The sequence below is a fragment of the Quercus lobata genome, chromosome 4 (genome assembly GCF_001633185.2).
Source record: "Quercus lobata isolate SW786 chromosome 4, ValleyOak3.0 Primary Assembly, whole genome shotgun sequence".
NCBI classification, from domain to species: Eukaryota; Viridiplantae; Streptophyta; class Magnoliopsida; order Fagales; family Fagaceae; genus Quercus; species Quercus lobata.
In genome coordinates this window covers 49,533,965-49,551,988 of record NC_044907.1, presented here as the reverse complement: position 1 = coordinate 49,551,988, position 18,024 = coordinate 49,533,965, and the positions used below count along the sequence as shown (strand labels likewise).

Sequence of the window (18,024 nt, the reverse complement as noted above, 5' to 3'; positions counted from 1 at the left end):
CTCAGTCCAATTTCATGTTATAGTCTGATCTGTCTTTTAATTAACACAATATTATCTGGGGCTCTAACTTTGTCAGTAGTTCGAGGTGTCTAAAACAAGGTGACCCATTATCCCCTTTAATTATTCATTTTGGTGGAGGTCATCAATACGATGTTAAGGAGAACTAACGAGAGAGGTTATATTCGGGATTCCAAGGTGGGCTCCAATGTTGTTGGTTTGTGTGTCTTGCATTTATTATTTGCTGATGATAGAATATTATTTTGTGATGCAAATTATGAGCTAATTCTTTATATTTGAATGGTGTTGACCTATTTTGAAGCTGTAACAGGCCTCAAAGTAAACCAAAGTAAGAGTGAGATGGTTCCTAGTGGTACTCGGTTCAGAATAGGCCAGAACTTGCAGATACCTTCTGATGTAAGATTGGGTGTTTACCAACAAATTACCTTGGTATGCCTTTGGGGGCGTCCTTCAAGCCAAAGTCGGTTTGAAATCCTATTATAGAGAAGAAGGAATGCAGATTATTAGGTTGGAAGAAATTGTGTTTGTCAAAAAGGGCAAGGTTAATGTTATTGAAGAGAACATTCTGGAGTCTACCTACTTATTATCTCTCATTGTTCACCATTCTTGTTAGTGTGGTAAACAGAATTGAGAAATTTTAAAGGTTTTCTTTGGGTGGTATGTATGATGAGTTTAAGCATTAGAGAAGATGGAACACAGATTATTAGGTTGGAAGAAATTGTGTTTGTCAAAAAGGGCAAGGTTAATGTTATTAAAAAGTACATTCTCGATAGTAGCTATGAAATATGGAGATCAGGGAGGTTGGCGCATGAAAAATGTTCAGGGAACTCATGGTTGGGCTTATGGAAAGGTATTAGCATGGGGTCAAAAAGGTTCCTACACTATATCCACTTAAAGGTAGGGGACGGTAGCCAAGTTCAATTTTGGCATGATATTTGGTGTGGTGACCAACTATTGAGGATGGCCTTTCCTGACTTGTACATTTGTTCATCATAGTGAGATGCTTCATTTAATTCCTTGTTACAGTGACAGGGAACTGAGGAGTCGGGATGTGAGTTTTGTGAGAGATTTTAATGATTGAGAGATATAGGTGGTAATATCCTTATTCAATCTTCTTTACTCTAATCTCTCTCATTGGCAGTGTTATTAAACCGTACTGTACCATCAGTTTAACCAGAAATTCCATGATCCCTGATATATCTCAAAATGTTTACACTTTCATACCGTCTACACAATTATCCCACTTTAACCCATGTGACCACAAAATAAAATGTAACTTGTTTGACCCACAGATAAAAGGCTCACCATATAGGATAACTAAAGGTAAGGAAAACAAAAGCTGTTCAACAATTTTTTTTTGATAAGTAATAAGTTTTGTTGATATAAAAAAAGGGACACCCTAGTACACAGGGAGTGTACCAACAAAAATTACAAGAATCAAGAAAATCAAGAAAGGAAGAGAATGATTGGTTTCGTAAAGTAGCCAACCAATCTAAAAGCTGCTAACAAATTTTTAAACTTTTCAGAAGTGTCAGATGCTTTTCTTACTTTTTGAGAGTGCCTAATGGCTAATACTAATAGTAACTAGCTTCTACCCTAGTAAAATAGTCAATTTGTACTGGCCCACCCACTAACCAACATGCATAGTCAATTTGTCAAGACTTTTATTTTTTTTTTGAGTTAAATTCGTCAAGATTTTTTTTTTTTTTTTTTAATGATAAATAACAGAATTGTTTTAATCAAAAATCTAGGTACACCAGGGGTGTACATGGATAACAGTACATCAAACTCTTAAATTACAATAATCAAGCATTTCTAAAAAATTAGAACAAGGAAAAAGATTAAAGGACAAACTCCACTCCAGCAAGGTGTGGCAAAGGTGAGATTTAAGTTCCAAAATAGACCATTCCTTCCCCTCAAAACATCTTGAGTTCCATTCTCGCCAAATACACCATAAGACACAATGTGGTACAGCCCTTCATAAATCAATTCTCTGATGTCCACCGAAGGAACCTTGCCAACTTGAAAGTAAATTGGTAACACTTCACGGCATAACCCATGGAAGACCAAATAGAGTCCACACCATAGACCATAGCTCATTAGCAATAGGACAATGAAGAAAATTTTGCTAAGATTTTTGTCTCTCCATTGTCCATTATTATTATTATTATTAATCTCTTCTATCAAGTACTTTTTCTTGCTTCATAAACTTTTTTAAAATTATTTTATATTTTATAAATTATGGTTTTATTTAATTCTGGAATATATTTTTTTTTTTATACAATTAAAATTATTGATGGATGGAAATTGGGATATAGGTTATTCCAAATTGTAGTGTTAATTTTAATTGTAGTGTTAATTTTAATTGTATCAAAAAAATTGTAGTGTTAATGTTTCTTTTTCTTTTAGTTTTAATTAAAATGAATGGTCTATTTTTACCTTATTTTAGCTATTTTTTATAATTATAAATATATTAATTAGTTAATTAATAAACTTACAGTTCAACTAATGAACCACTGGTTGAACTAGTGAACCAATGAACTAGTCTTTCCATTGAGTGACTCGAGTTAATCTCCAATTCGGTTTTGATAACTATGCTCATTGGAAGGGTAGAGATCAGTTGAGATGGAAATGAAAAGAAAAAGGATTTTGACATAAACTCATTTCATAATGCCTTAAGGGCCTGATGTAGTTCAAATTAGGGATTTGTCTACGTTTTGTTGCGGTGGGTTTAGGGTTAAGAAAGAGGAAGAATTAAAGAGAAGTTAGGACTGTTTAGGGGCTGTGTGAACAGTACCCATGAGCAGTATCGTGAACAATAAACCTAGAAAGAAAGAAGAGAAAATAAAAAATAAAAAATAAAAAGAGAAAGAAACAACAAAGGTCAACATGCCTATTGCTCAAAACACTCAATTTTATTAATCAACTCATTCTTTTTTTTTTTAATAGATTGAGCACAATATATATAAATACTCTTACTTGTACTAGTAGTAATAGGATTTCTACTAGTATTAGGACTACTAATAAAACCTAATAAATACTAACTTAGACCCAAAGTAAAATAAACCCAAGATACTTAAAACCCTAGAAGATTCTAGATTCAAGAAAGTTACCAAAATACCCTTAATTCTCAGTAATTGCTGAAATTACAGATTTGCCCCTCAATATAAAACTGACCATAACTAATAAATTAAAAACTGTTTTAAACCTAAAAGACTCATACTTACACCATTAAAAGGGCACGACTTTCACTTCAATAGAACTTCACATGAGGACCCAATATAATAATTCTTGAATAGGCAAATTTGCAAAGTAATAGCATATTAATCTTCCATGACTCCATCATACTCCTCCGGTTCGAAGAAACACGACCTCGAGTTTTAAAGTGTTGAAATATAAGGATCTTCAAACTTGAAACTTGCACCAACTCTTCAATCACCTTTGGAAGCACCAAGAAAAAAGAATTTTTCTTTCGCATTGTATCATTAAATTCATTTGGAATGATGAAATCAATAACCAAAGGAATATCCAACTTGAAACTTTTCTCAGATTGATCTATGGTAGTATCATCAACGTCTTCCTTCATCTTGATTTTTCCAAGATCAATTTTATGCTCGCCTTGCTGCTTTGTGATCTCCATTGCAAGAACACCAACATCTTCCTTGGTATCAACTTTCCCATGATCAAACTTATTATCATCTTGCTCCAGCTCTCCAACTCCCTTTTGTGGCACCATTGCTCTTTGTTTTGGAGTTTTAGCAGCATCCTTAGGCTTGACCTTTTGTTTTTGCCTTAGCTGTTCTAGTTGTTTTGCACTCATAGACTTTAACACAATTTGTGCATTATTGAACATAAATTTATATGTATTCTCCTCTTCAATATGATATACATCTTGGACATAAAGACAAGGGCAACTTAATAAAATATGAGTCACAGTCATAGGAATAACATCACACCATATAGAATCATTATATTGCCCACGAGAAATAGAAACCAAGCATCATTTTGTTACCGGAATAAAGGTGCTATTTATCCATGCTACCTTGTATGGTTTCGGATGTGGTTCTATTGGTAGCTTCAACCTCTCAACAGTAGCTTCAAAAACAACATTCATTTTGCTGCCACCATTAATAATAAGCATTCGACTTTCAATTTCACAACGCATTATGGTCCTTGTTAAAATTGTGTGGTTAAATGATTAAATAATTAAATTTACCATATCCCAATAGTTTAAGTTTTTTGAAAAAATCAGGTAATTTAACATGGTATCAAATCAAGAGATTCTAAGTTCGATCCTTGTCTTTACTCTTGCTTATTTTCTCAATGGACTATGATTTTTGAAAGAAAAAAAAAAAAAGCAGGAGATCCTCAGTTCAATCCCTATCTTCACTCTTCCTTCCATTTAAAAGGTTAAATTCCCACTTGTTGGGCTCCCACTTATTAAGGGAAAGTTTAGGTTCACAAATGAGGGGGAGTGTTAAAATTATGGTTAAATGATTAAACTCACCAATTCATAATAGCTTAAGCTTTTGGGACAATCGGTAATTTAACGGTCCTAAATATTAAAATACACTTCCAATCCTCCTCCTACTTGGGAATAACTTGAATATGGTGAGGGTCAAGGAGGGTGGAGTACGAAAGTTTGCAAGAGAAATCATGGATGTGGCCTTTGGAGAAGTTTTAATGAAGGGTGGGAGAGCTTTTCTAAGCATCTGTCTTTTGTAGTGAGTGAAGGCACCCGTATTCGCTTCTGGTATGATAAGTGGATTGGACATAATACCCTAAAAGATCTCTATCCTAAGCTCTATGTGTGTTCAGCTGCCAAGGATGCTTTATATCTTTGAGGTTTTGTGGATTCCGGAAGGGGGTACTGTTAGAGTAAGGGATTTAGGGTTTTATAGAACTTTTGAAGATTGGGAGCTAGCTACATCTTATTCTCTACTTCAGTTTATCCAAACTCGTATTCCTCGGGGTGACTCATATTCCTCGGGGTGATAGGAGAGATACTCTTTGGTGGCAGCTCAAAGGTGATGGTAAGTTTGACACCCGGTCTTACTACCATGCGTTTCGGGATACTCCGAATTCTTTGTTTCCTTGGAAGGATGTTAGGAAACTAAAGATTCCTAAGCGAGTGGCTTTCTTTCTATGGATAGCTACTCATGATCGAATTCTCACTTTGGATAATCTCATGCTTAGGGGTAGCCCTTTAGCAAATCGGTGTTGTATGTGTTGTTGTGAGGGCGAGTCGGTGGACCACCTTCTTCTTCATTGTCCTGTTACACATTCTTTATGGACTTTTATGCTTCAGGCTTTTGGTATTCATTGGGTCATGCCAGGATTGGTGGCGGGATTGTTATCTTATTGGCATCAGTGGCTTGGGAAGCATAATTCGAATATTTGGAATTTGATTCCAAGGTGCTTAATGTGGACTGTTTGGTTGGAACGAAATCGTCGCTCCTTTGAGGACAATGAGAAGACGTTGGATGAGTTAAAGGTTTTATGCCGGCGTTGTCTTTTTGAGTGGTCTCGTTGTTGGGGTTTTACTAATTTTTCTTCTCTCTCTGAGTTTATGTTTTCCCTTAGATTAGCTCCCTGATTACCCTCTTTTTTGTTTGCTGTTTGTTTCATCTTTTTCTTCTTGTTCATCATCATGAACAACTTGTGCTCTTCCTTTTTTTACTCATTAATAATAGTTCTCTGATTACCTATCAAAAAAAAAAAAAAAAAGAGATGCATCTTCGCGCATCAACATGATCCTAGATGATAAATATTCGAGGTAGCCGGGCATCAACATCATTATCTTTTTGTACATAATCTTTTATCGTTCTTTACACTTCGTGTCTACTTTCTTGTACACAAAGTAGTCTAGTTCAATAAAATGCTTATTCACTTATCCAAAAAAAAAAAAATGAGGTTACAAAAATTGACATTATAAAGAGAGAAATTGGGTAAGTTAGATAACATACTCTTTAAAAGAGTGATTCTGCTACCCTTAAAAAGATATAGTTTCTTCTACCCAGCTAATCTTTTTTCCCTTCCTCTCACTCTTTGAAAGAGTGATTCTGCTACCCTTAAAATGATATAGTTTCTTCTACCCAGCTAATCTTTTTTCTCATCCTCTCTACAATGTCGTTCCACACCATTCAAGCCTTAAAGGAAGAACCCAATGGTAAACCCAAATAGTTCATGGGTAACGAGCTCACCTTGCAATACAAATCCATGGCTAATTCCTCCACTCTTTGAACAACCCCCACTAGCACCATCTCACTTTTCCTCAAGTTCACCTGCAACCCCATAATTGACCCAAAACATAGAAGCATACACCTCAAGACCCTTACACATTCCATGTCATCTCCACAGAAGATAATAGTATCATCTATGAACAGAAAATGTGACCTATTCAACACACTGCCACTTCTACCCTCAACAATAAACCCCAACAACCTTCCTCCCAATATTGCCTTCTTAATCATCTTACTAAGTACATCCATGATTAGGATAAACAACAGTGGTGATCCTTAAACTATACACATTCATTGTTCCCCAAACCTTCCCAGTGTGATAAATCTTACCCCATGACAATTGGAACAACTTCAATCTCTTTTGTTCTAATTCATTGGTCTTGAAGCAGTTTTCCTCCATTCCTTAGACATCTTTGGAGTCCTCAATCATTATTAAAGAGATTTCATCCCCAATATGCCCACAACACGCCCTACAATATTTCCTAGATTCATACTCTTTCATGTATCTGACCTATATCCTAAGTCTTTGAGCAGATCAAAAAGAGGTCAAACAACAAATTTATAAACAATCACAACTCAAAAAACATTACTCAAGTGTAATCCATGACACATGAAGGTAAAAGTCAACAAGTGCTTACTGATTGTGCTTCCTCCTGAGGTGTCAGTGGTCGATTTGGCCTGTATGTATGGTTTTGGCGCTTTGCCCAAAGCCAAAACCGTTGAAATTGCACTGGTATACCCAAATCCTTGGCAACATCTTCCTGAGAAAAATAAAAAATTAAGAATAAACTATAATCTAATAATAAAATTTGAAAAATATAAAGGTAGTTTAACAATAGTAGTTAGAATAATATGATTAAATTCACCATTTTCTAGCAGCTTAAGCTTTTGGGACAAGTTGTAGCTTAGCATGGCATAAGAAAAAAAATTAAGAATAAACTATAATCTAATAATAAAATTTGAAAAAAAAAAAAAAAGTAGTTTAACAATAACAGTTAGAATAATATGATTAAATAATTAAATTCACCATTTTCCAGCAGCTTAAGCTTTTGGAACAAGTGGTAGCTTAGCATGGTATAAGAGTAGGAGGCCATGTGTTCAAACTTCGTCTGCACACTCCCTCCCATTTTAAAAGGTTAAAAATCACATGTGTTGGACCTTATTTATTAAGGGTAAGGTTGGACCCATGTGCGAGGAAGAATGTTAGAATAATGGGTAAATGATTAAATTCACCATTTACTAACATTTTAAACTTTTGAGACAAGTGGTAGTTAATCAACAATATCTATAGAATATCTTGTTGCGGTTAATCTTAAATATTCTTTATATGAGAGAAAAATATATGGCTAGTATGGAGGCCATTCAAAACAACATAAAAAACAGTTGCTCTAGATTGACCTCAATTAGAAATCCAGAATAATCATAAGCAACTATAAGATCTAAGAAAGAAAAAATGTTACTTATCAGTAATCAGTATTATTATCAGTAGATTCCAATGCCAAATTGAGAGTCAAACTCAAGACCTCCCGCTTACTAAAGGGAAAGGAAACTATACTGATCCCCAAATCTAACCAGAATTAGCTTATAAAAATCTAATATTAGAGTTAGGGAATAAATCTACTCCAAAAATTATAACATGTAAAACAGAATTTTAACTTTATCTAAAAATGAGCTATTGCATGAATATTTTTTAAACAATTGATAATCAAGTCACCCACCACCCCATACTTAACCTATAGGGTTTGAAAACTACTATAAGCAGATTTATTTATCAAAGCATCAATATTTATAATGGAATTTACTTCACCAAATGTCATCTACAGTGACTGAAAGGATATCGTATGTAATGAAAGTTGAGTCTTATGTCATGCTACAATGTGGCTCACTACAAGTACATTAAATGTTTTAAGATAATTCACTATATGTGAAAATCTATTATCAAAGTTCCAAGAAATTTAATATACTACTCCAATTATATATCTCTTATCAAAAGTTTCAAGAGATTAAAAAAATTCATTATTTTTAATATTGTTTTAATCTACCATAAATTTTTGTTTTGATGAAAATTTAGTGTAACACGATATGCTTCCTGTCATATAACTTAGGTAAATTTGATTCTTTTATTTCACTATCTATTTATTGTTCAATTTCAATGGTGTTAGTGAAATCTCACTTTAACTTACACATGATTTTGTATTGAACCATGTGTCGCACAGTCAAACTACTTGTATATGCGCCCGCGCGCGTGTGTGTGTGTGTGTGTGTTTGCATGTAAACATGGCATGCCAACTTAAATATGATGTCAAATGCAGTTAGAAGTCAACAAAAATACATCATAACCCAAACAGAGCAGACACAACTCCATCTATTCAAAAAGAATTACATTTTTTATAGAAAATAAAAAATAACAAATCGCAAAGTACCTTGAAAAGGTTAAACGAATTCTGCTTTTGAATACGAAAACTATGAACTTTGTCATGATCTACAAGATCAAAATATATATCCCTTCCAATCTGTTCAAGTAGGTCCTCATTACGTGCAACCTACAGGCAATAATGGAACTAATGAATACTGTTGCATGAGTGATGTATATACATATAAACAGAAAAAAGCAGCAACTGTGAGAGAGGACAGTATGTATGTATGTAGTATACACACACACACGCAAGAGTTTTCAAAAGCTGAAGCTGTAACCTTTATGATGGTGTAGAGGTGCGCCTCAGCTTTTTCCTTTCTCTTTTGTTCCTTTTCTTCTTGTTCTTTCTTCAACCTTATCTGGTATGTGATGTTCAAAGCAAGATTTTGTTGACAAAGAAGTATTAAAACTTTCAAGTCAAAAATAACTGTATCAAACACCTTACCCTAAGGTGTTCTGCAATGTCCTTCTCATCCACATTACAAATTATTTTCTCCTTGTCACTTTCGCGTATATATACAAGCATATATGCATTTGAATATTTGGTAAACTTAAATGGAGAGTTGTTGAACCCAGGATTTGCTGGTGGCAACTGTTGCATGTAATAAATAATAGAAAATGCATCAACTAAAAAATCAATAAAAAATTAGAATACACTAACATACAAATTACATAGAAGCAATGTGGAGAAAAACATTACCTCTTCCTCACCACCATACTGCTCCTCTAGTGCCCTCTTAACATCTTCTTTTGTCACTCGTTCATCATCAAATTTAAACCTAAGAGCAACAAATCACAGTGTATTACATCTAACAAATCAATGGAAATATCAAGAAATATTTGGGAGGATCGTTGACAGAAGGAAACCAAAGCTACTTGACTACATATCAAAAAACATGAATGATCTTCAATCACTCCAGTTCCAAGAATCCACAGCTCACTTCATTTACCAATGACAAAAACCTTGAACCAATTAAAACCCAGCACTGAAAGAAGTCACCAGGAAAAAATGAAGATAAAAGAAGTAACACCGCAAAGATTATCTTCCCTTTCATTTGAAAAAAAAGGGGGGGGGGGGGGGGGGGGGGAGGATCTGCTCTGCTATCATCTTAGTATAGTCGCATAGCAAGCAGTGTAATAAATCAATAAGAACTTTTTCATTTTAAGTAAATCACAGATAAAGCATTATGGAGGAATGAGAATGGCTGTAGCTGAAAACTTTCCTAAACCATTTTTTTAATAAGTAATGAATGATTTTATTAAAAAAAAAAAAAAAACTCTACGATGGTAAGAATCTACTAAAGAAATACAATCCAAGATCAAAGAGATCCATGGAATCTATACTAAAGAATTATAAGACAACCAAAACATAGTATAATATTCAAATAACAACAAAGAAATAGTCCCAAAACTTTGGGGTCAACTATAGATCCTCAATAGACTAATCAAGGTCTACACATACATTGTTCACTGCCATTTTCTCTTATCCAAAATCACAGTCTCTATTGCCAACTTAATTAACATTTTTTTTTATTTATACTACTTCTACTAGTGTTATTTTAGGCCTTCCATTACCTCTTTTAGTTAGCTCGACTTGAATCAAACCACTCTTCCTTATCGGTACATTAATTCCCCTCCCTTGCACATGAGCAAACTATTTCCAATATCTCTCCCTCATCTTTTCATCAATATAAACCACCCATCTTTAATGAATTTTTTTTATTTCATATCTTATCTTTCTATGCATTTCTACTTATCCATCTTAACATTTTCACTTCAACTATGCTCATTTTACTTTTATATTTTCTTTTTTGCACATGCTCATTTTAGAACATGTGGCTTCTTGATAGCCCAACATTCAATACCATATAGCATAGCTGATCTTGTAACATTTTTGTAAAACTTTACCTATAACTTAGAAGGTATTCTTCAATTACACAATAGTCCTGATGCACTTCTCCAATTCATCCACCATGCTCTTATCTAATGATTCACATCTCTTCGATCTCTCCATCCTTACGAATCATTGATCAAAGACATAGAAAACACTCACTCTTTAGTATCTCTTGACCATCAAATTTTACAACCTCTCCATCCTTGTCCCCATGTACTCTATCTACTTAAACAAAAACACTTAGATTCTAAAGCATCCCTCCAAATTTCCAGCTTGGTATCAACTCCATGTCTAGTTTCACTTTCATCCACTAAGACTACAATCTGCAAAAAGCATACACCAATGGTCCTTCATCTTGAATCAGTCTAGTAAGTTCATCCTTAACTCGTGCAAAGAGATATGAACTTAAAGTATTCCTTAATGCAAACCTTGATCCATAATACTCTGAACAAAGAATGTAAAAATATAGATTTCATCTCAACAATAGCTCTCATTACGCCTTCAAAAGATTAATTATTCCTCTCCCCAAATTGTCCACATAATGCAGTGAATCACCTTCCAAATCAGACTTAGCATCCATAAAGCCCTCTCCAACATGCATAGACATCTATCAACTTCTCTTGCATCACCCATTGAACCCCAAATGCAAGGAATACAAAGGACCACATTTCATATGCAAATGAACCATGTAGCAACAAGTGATCCACAGACTGCTAAACTTACACATACAGCTTCAATGGACCATAATCACATTCCATCTAATAAGATTGCCCAGTTTAAATTTTAACCAAAGTAGTTGTCCATAAAAAATTTAAAATTTAAAATTAAATTATAAATAAAATAAAAAATCTACGTTCTGAGGCAACTAGTTACACCCAAAGCTCTTTCAAAAAAACCATCATCTAGTTGCCCCCCTCAACCTTTCATAGTTAGAACAGACAAAACTTACCATTTTTTGTTCAAATCCCATCTAATATGACCTGCTCTACTATCAAAATTGAGACGAGTACAAAAAATCCATTGAAGTTGTATGTGTAAGTTTAGCACTAATGAATCTCAAATTCCAATTACATGGTCCATCCTCCCATCTTGAATTCAATATAGAAGATGCATCTCTGTCCTTCGCAATCAGAGGTCCAGTAATGCCAAAACCCTACAGTAGAAGAAATATTGACATTAAATTTATCCATCCAGGTCTTACACCTTTTCACAGGCTACACCCATAAGGTCTTACTACCACTTCAAAGGTCTAGTCACCACATGCTTCTCCAAAAATTTTTATCAAAAGCAAGTCTCCAAAAATGTTGACTCTCCTCATTGAATTTCCATAACCACTTAACAAACAAAGCTTGAGTAAACATTTATAAGGTCAATAAGTCAATTGCATAAACAAAAATATAAAACAAAAGTTTAATGAGATAACAATTAGTATTGAAAGTGTTGAAAGTAGTTAAAATTTTTCGATATGCATTACCACTGATCAGATAGGGTTGGCCTGATATATGCATAGTAGTGTCCACCATGCACCCCACCACTGTGAACCAAAACACTGTAAAGAAAGAAAAGTGGATGTTACCATCTGTAAATGCATCAATGAATATTATCTTAAGCAATCAAAGAAAGAAATAGCACAAAAGTATCATATGCCGTTGGTGCACTTTGTATGTTTTATCCATTAGTCTCGGGAAACTCTAGGTATTACTAATACAAAATACACAACTAATCAGAAATAAAAGAGTACCCTCTAAAGAAAATTTAAAATTATACAAATGTCATTCCAACAGAGATAGGTAAGGTCATCAACGAAGAAAGAGTCTACAGACAGTAGTCACCAAAACCTGTTATAGTATGACTGTCACACTAAAAAAACCTGGACACGGACACAACACAAGACACAATGACACGGCAATTCTTGAAAAATTAGAACACAACATGGTGGGGATACAACAATTAATTAATATATTTAAGTACAATTTCATTATAATTTTTCAAAATAAATAACTATTAAAATCTTTCAAAGGAAATTATTATAAATTAAAAAAATATTCCCAACATACTAAGGACACGAAGGGAATAGTGTCCCTTGAGTGTTTGACACAAACATGACAAATAGTTTGGAGTGTACATGCTTCTTAGCTGTCACTATCTAAGAATGTAGATAGATCTACTACTACAAAGATGGATCCAGATCCATATTGGCTTCACTTGCTTTTATAGAGAGAAAAATGTTTAATTAGAGTTGGTGCGGGGCATAGCATTATGGTAGCAATGTTCAAGTAATTGCCTAATAATATACTAGAACAGGCAAAGAAATTATAAGTACAGACACATAGTAACCACCACTTTAGTATTTCAATTTTAGCATAATATATAGATGAAACTCTCCATCTAACAGCTAACCAATCTAGATCATACATTCAAATGTCTAAAGGACTTTGAGTGAATCAACAAATTTTAAACAATACCCTTCTTGGACTTCTGGCAGAAGAATGCTTGAAAGAAGCAATGCTAATAAGATGGGCAATTTTCATTTCATTAGAACAAATTAATGAGTAAACAAACTGAAGAATGTCATTAATCCAGTTCATCAGCATTCCAGACTATATTCCCACGAGATGTCATCCAATAGAAGAATTACTTCATTACATCTACGAAACTGTCTAGAAAAATTTTACCAAATAAAGCAAAGATTTTTCCCGATAAGAAAAGGACATATTATCAAACCCAATAACTAAGAATATTAATACCTGTGAAGAATGTAGAGGTTGCGAACAGTCTTATCTGCATCTGGCGATAGATATTTGCCATTCTCTCTATCAAGATCAAGTTCCAAAGGGAACTCATAGCGGTCATTTATCTGTCACCAATAAGTGGAACAGGCAATTCCAATTACAGGTGTTCAAAGGCAAGTAATTAGAAATATGAGACAAAAGAAAAAGCATCCATGGAGACCAAAATTATAAGAGGTTGTATATTCTAAGCTCCTATATACTAAGACAAGAAGCTCTAATGATCTTGCAAAATCTGAAACTTATTCTGGGGGTCTAGCATTTCAAAATTTGAGATACTTTAATGAAGTGCTTTTGGGAAAATGGTTGTGGGGATTTCGGTATGAGAAAGAAGCGTTATGGAGAAAGGTTATAAGGGTTAAATATGGAACTAAGGAACGAGATTGGTGCTCTAAGTCTATTCCAAGCTCCTATGGGGTTTGTTTGTGGAAAACTACTAGTAGTGGTTGGTCTACTTTTTCTCGCTACATTCAGTTTCAAATTGGAGATGGGACTAGAGTGAAATTTTTGCATGATGTTTGGTGTTGGGATAATCCTTTGAGTGTGTGTTTTCCGGATTTATTTAAAATAAGCAATGATAAGGAGGCTTATGTGTCTGATCTCATGCAGTTTCCTAATGGGGTTCTTTTTTGGGACTTGGAATTCTTGTGAGCAATTCATGATAGGGAATCAGAACCTTTGTCTGTTTTTTGGGATTTTATATATGGAGTCTCGCTAAGGTGTATTGGCGAGGATAAGATATGTTGGACACCTGCTAAGAGTAGGGGCTTTGAGGTAAGCATTTATTATCAAACTTTGTTGGGTGTATGTACTCAGTCCTTTCCTTGGAGAAGTATTTGGAAGCAAAAGGTTCCTTCCAAAGTCGCGTTTTTTGTGTGGACAGCAGCTTTGGGGAAAATTCTTACTTGTGATAATCTTATGAAGAGAGGTTATACAATGGTGAGTTGGTGTTGCATGTGTCAATGCAATGGGGAGGCTGTGGACCACTATTAATACAGTGCAGTGTGGCTTAAGGTTTATGGTGTTATGTTTTTTGGATGTTTGGGATTCAGCGGGTATTACCGGAGAAGGTGCATGATTTATTAAGTGGATGGCGGACTGAAGGCTCTAATAGTTTTTTTTTTTTTTTTTTTTTTTTTAAATATGATAGGCAATAAGATTAATATTATTGATGAAAAAACGAAAGAAAAAAAATACATGGTGTTCATGATGATGAACACAGGAAAACAAAGACAGACAACAAAGAAAAAGAAATCAAGAGGCTATTCTAAGAGAAAACATAAACTCTAAAAGAGAGGAACAATCCGTAAAACCCCGGCACCAAGACCAATCAAAAATACTACGCTAGCATAGATCTATTACCTCTACCAATGTCTTCTCAGTATCCTCAAAGGAACAACGATTTTGTTCCGTCCAACACAATCCAAATCAAACAGCCTAGAATCAAATTCCAAGGGAAGGCTCTAATAGTTGGTTAGCTGTTTGGAACCTTGTACCCTTATGTTTGCTATGGACTATCTAGTGGGAAAGAAATGGATGTACTTTTGAAGATGTGGAGTGCACAGCAACTCAATTGCTAGCATCTTTCATTAGTTCTCTTTATGAGTGGACTTTTGCTTTGGGTCTTACAAATAGTACTTCGGTTCAAAATTTCATGGTCAAATATTCTTCAATTGTAATTCTTTAGGCTACTTCATGTTTTTTTCATGATGAAGTCTCTTCTCAGTAAAATTATTCTTACCGATAAATTTAAAAAAAAAAAAAAAAAAAAAAAAAAAAAAAAAAAAGTATGGTGAGTATGACTTTTTTCCACCTGCTTTTCTTTTTAAATAAAATGACATGATGTGGCCCCGAAGACATGTGGCTTGAGTATTATGAACCAGAATATGCTTTTGTCAATGATACCAACTACAGTACAGAAGCCAAGTTAATTTTCATGTGAATATAATGGTGAACTAATATTCAAGTATGCACATCCAGTAGCAAACTGTAGGAACTGAAATTCCCCAGGGGAGGGGGAGGGGGTGGGGAGGAGGATACCCTTGTTTTCCTTCTTTCTATTTTGTGCATTTGGACACCAAAGTTTTTTTATGCAAAACTACTCATGAAAAAAAAATTGCAAAGCATAAACAGGAATCAAACGAATATACCATGAAAGTTAAAAATAATTTGAATTCACTCTATTACTCACCTTTACCATGGTATCCCGCATAAAATCATACTCAAACCTTTTTAGCTGAAGTTGAAGGACAGGCGGAAAATCAATGAACAAAACACCTTTCCTAGCATCCTGAAAGGTCAAAAAGTTGGAAACATTCTTTAAAAACATTCCTCTAGGATTTTTCAATCAGGCAAACACATCTATGGATTAGGTGACCCAATTCAAGAAGAACAAATCCCAGATACATTTAGAGAAATCCAAAAGAAGGATATGAATACAGACTATACAGTAGAGGTTAATGCAAGAAAAAGCAGATGTGTTAAAACATAAATTCACAAGGAAACAACAATATATCAGAGGAATTTACCTGTAAACCATACCGTTCGGCATGATACTTATTATCACCCTCAAGACGTTCCACTTCCACATACTTGTCGAAAGAAGCATAAACGTCCCGACAACCTTTGACATCAAGCTGAAGATCTACAATTAATATATGAAAAGGTTCCATAAGGCCCATAAATCCATCTATGATAATATGGTACTTCGCTGTAACCCCAAATATCTACCATAAAATGATTCTTTTCTTGTTGACTTATAGTCCACATTGATGCATTCAATATAATTCATATGGTGCCCTTCAAATAACTGCTGTATTGTACCCTCCACAACAGTTCCCTGGGTTAACAAAACAATTTCCAATTCAAATAACCACCAAAGCGAACATATAAGAAAAAGTGCAGAAGTTCAATACCATGGAACCTCTGTATACCTTCATTTTATCTTCCAGCTTTTCAGAAAGAACCCTATTAAGTTCTTGCACATCATGCTGCATAAATGAATCATATGTGTCCCATCCAAAAGACTTTGTCAGCTCTTTTGTTGCTACACTAGTGTCACTGTATTGGAGCTTGTAAAATAAACTCTGCAAAGCCAGAGGGATGCTCCCCGTCGGCATATCATTCTCAGTGGTTGGCATATGATACACATTCTGAAATTAAAATTTATAGATTTATATTAAATATGAAGTATCATTGTGAAATAAAAGCAATAAGGCAAGTTACCAAGACCAAGTATGCTAACCTTTCTGAAGTAAGGTATATGATAGAGAGTCTGAAGAAGAGAATTCATGTAGCATGTAGCTCCCTGGTTTTTAAGTCCAACAAAACCAGTCTCCTTCTTCGAGTCATGTGACCAATAATCAACAACTCTACGTACGGCAACATCAGCTTCAACTATGCATGTGTCGTTCACAAGATAACCTCTACCAGGGTCATAAAGTTCACCAAGAGGCATGAATGAAGTGAAACCCCAATCACTCTCACGTGCATTGAACTGGTGCTGTGTTTCTGCAAGATGCAGAAGGAGGGTAACTATCACCATGTATAAAATTTGAAATAAAAAGCACAACCCTACCCTAGGAGAGGGCTCTCAAAACCTAGGTAAATTCATCACACGCAAAATAATCATTATTTTTTGTCCTTGGCATCCTAAATGTCTTGGTATTACATTCAACGTATTTGTCAAGCACAAACCTTGTCACCATGCCATGATCTCAGCGTTAATTACCATATAACAATATCTGTTTTTTTCAGTTAATTATAGGTTTACTAATTAGCTAAACTGAAATTAGTTATGTAACCCACCAAGTCACTGTCTCTATGGTGCTTTACTTCTTTTATAATTATAGAAATTATATACACACATACATACATACATATATATATATATATATATAGAGAGAGAGAGAGAGAGAGAGAGAACAAGTACATACGCCATCTATACATACTTCACTTAGAAATTAGAATCTTTTAAGTGATTCAAACATAGAGAAATTTTAAAAAGCATTACATTGAGGGCTTCCAAGTGCATTTATCCACTCATCAGATCTTAAAAATAAAGACTTGGGTAAATTCTGGTTGAATTCAACACCTTTAAAATTTTGAACACTTAATTATTAGGCTCTTGCAAAAAAAAGTCAAACAAAGCAGACAGCACCAAATCTTGCAACTAACCTCTAAGACAAAACCTTCATTGCTCAATATAGACACTTTTATCCACAGAAACATCTCAAATTTAAATTTCCACGCAATAAATAGAAGATACAAAAAGAAAAGATAGAATACTGATAAATAAAAATCATATTACATGTGTAGCAAGAAACACAGAGAAGAAGCCAAAACTAGATCCTCAATCAAAAAGTCAGCCAAGACCATCAAGGTGCAAGCCTGTCTTGCCTTTCCTATAAAAATTGTTGGTGAACCAACCCTACTACACTATCAAGCTCATCTCAGTGCCATCAAAATTCAACCACTGTCAAAACCTATCAGCACCATCCATTCTACAAAATAAATCACCATTGCATTTAACCCAATCACCCATCCCCCATTTAGATCTTTGTGACAAAATTAAAGGAAATTTATCACTGCCTTAATGTGCCAAGCCCACCACTACTCTCATTGAAGACCACCCATCAACACTGCTACAGCCTCTAAGCCACAATT

The 18,024-nt window shown here is 34.4% G+C and overlaps 1 protein-coding gene across 6 annotated transcripts in view; it reads right to left on the bottom strand.

Moving 5' to 3' along the window:
• Positions 1 to 18,024, bottom strand: part of LOC115983684 (ubiquitin carboxyl-terminal hydrolase 12-like) — a 44,459-nt gene that overhangs the window by 19,128 nt on the left and 7,307 nt on the right. For all 6 annotated transcript variants that reach the window (XM_031106417.1, XM_031106420.1, XM_031106422.1 and 3 more), the window contains exons 5-16: positions 16,604 to 16,869; positions 16,293 to 16,511; positions 16,090 to 16,198; positions 15,888 to 16,003; positions 15,551 to 15,649; positions 13,318 to 13,427; positions 12,045 to 12,119; positions 9,377 to 9,455; positions 9,122 to 9,268; positions 8,955 to 9,035; positions 8,684 to 8,803; positions 6,899 to 7,021 (exon numbers count right to left, since the gene is read on the bottom strand). In XM_031106417.1, the coding sequence (XP_030962277.1) occupies positions 6,899 to 7,021; positions 8,684 to 8,803; positions 8,955 to 9,035; positions 9,122 to 9,268; positions 9,377 to 9,455; positions 12,045 to 12,119; positions 13,318 to 13,427; positions 15,551 to 15,649; positions 15,888 to 16,003; positions 16,090 to 16,198; positions 16,293 to 16,511; positions 16,604 to 16,869 (1,544 nt within the window). The remainder of the gene's footprint in view (positions 1 to 6,898; positions 7,022 to 8,683; positions 8,804 to 8,954; positions 9,036 to 9,121; positions 9,269 to 9,376; positions 9,456 to 12,044; positions 12,120 to 13,317; positions 13,428 to 15,550; positions 15,650 to 15,887; positions 16,004 to 16,089; positions 16,199 to 16,292; positions 16,512 to 16,603; positions 16,870 to 18,024) is intronic.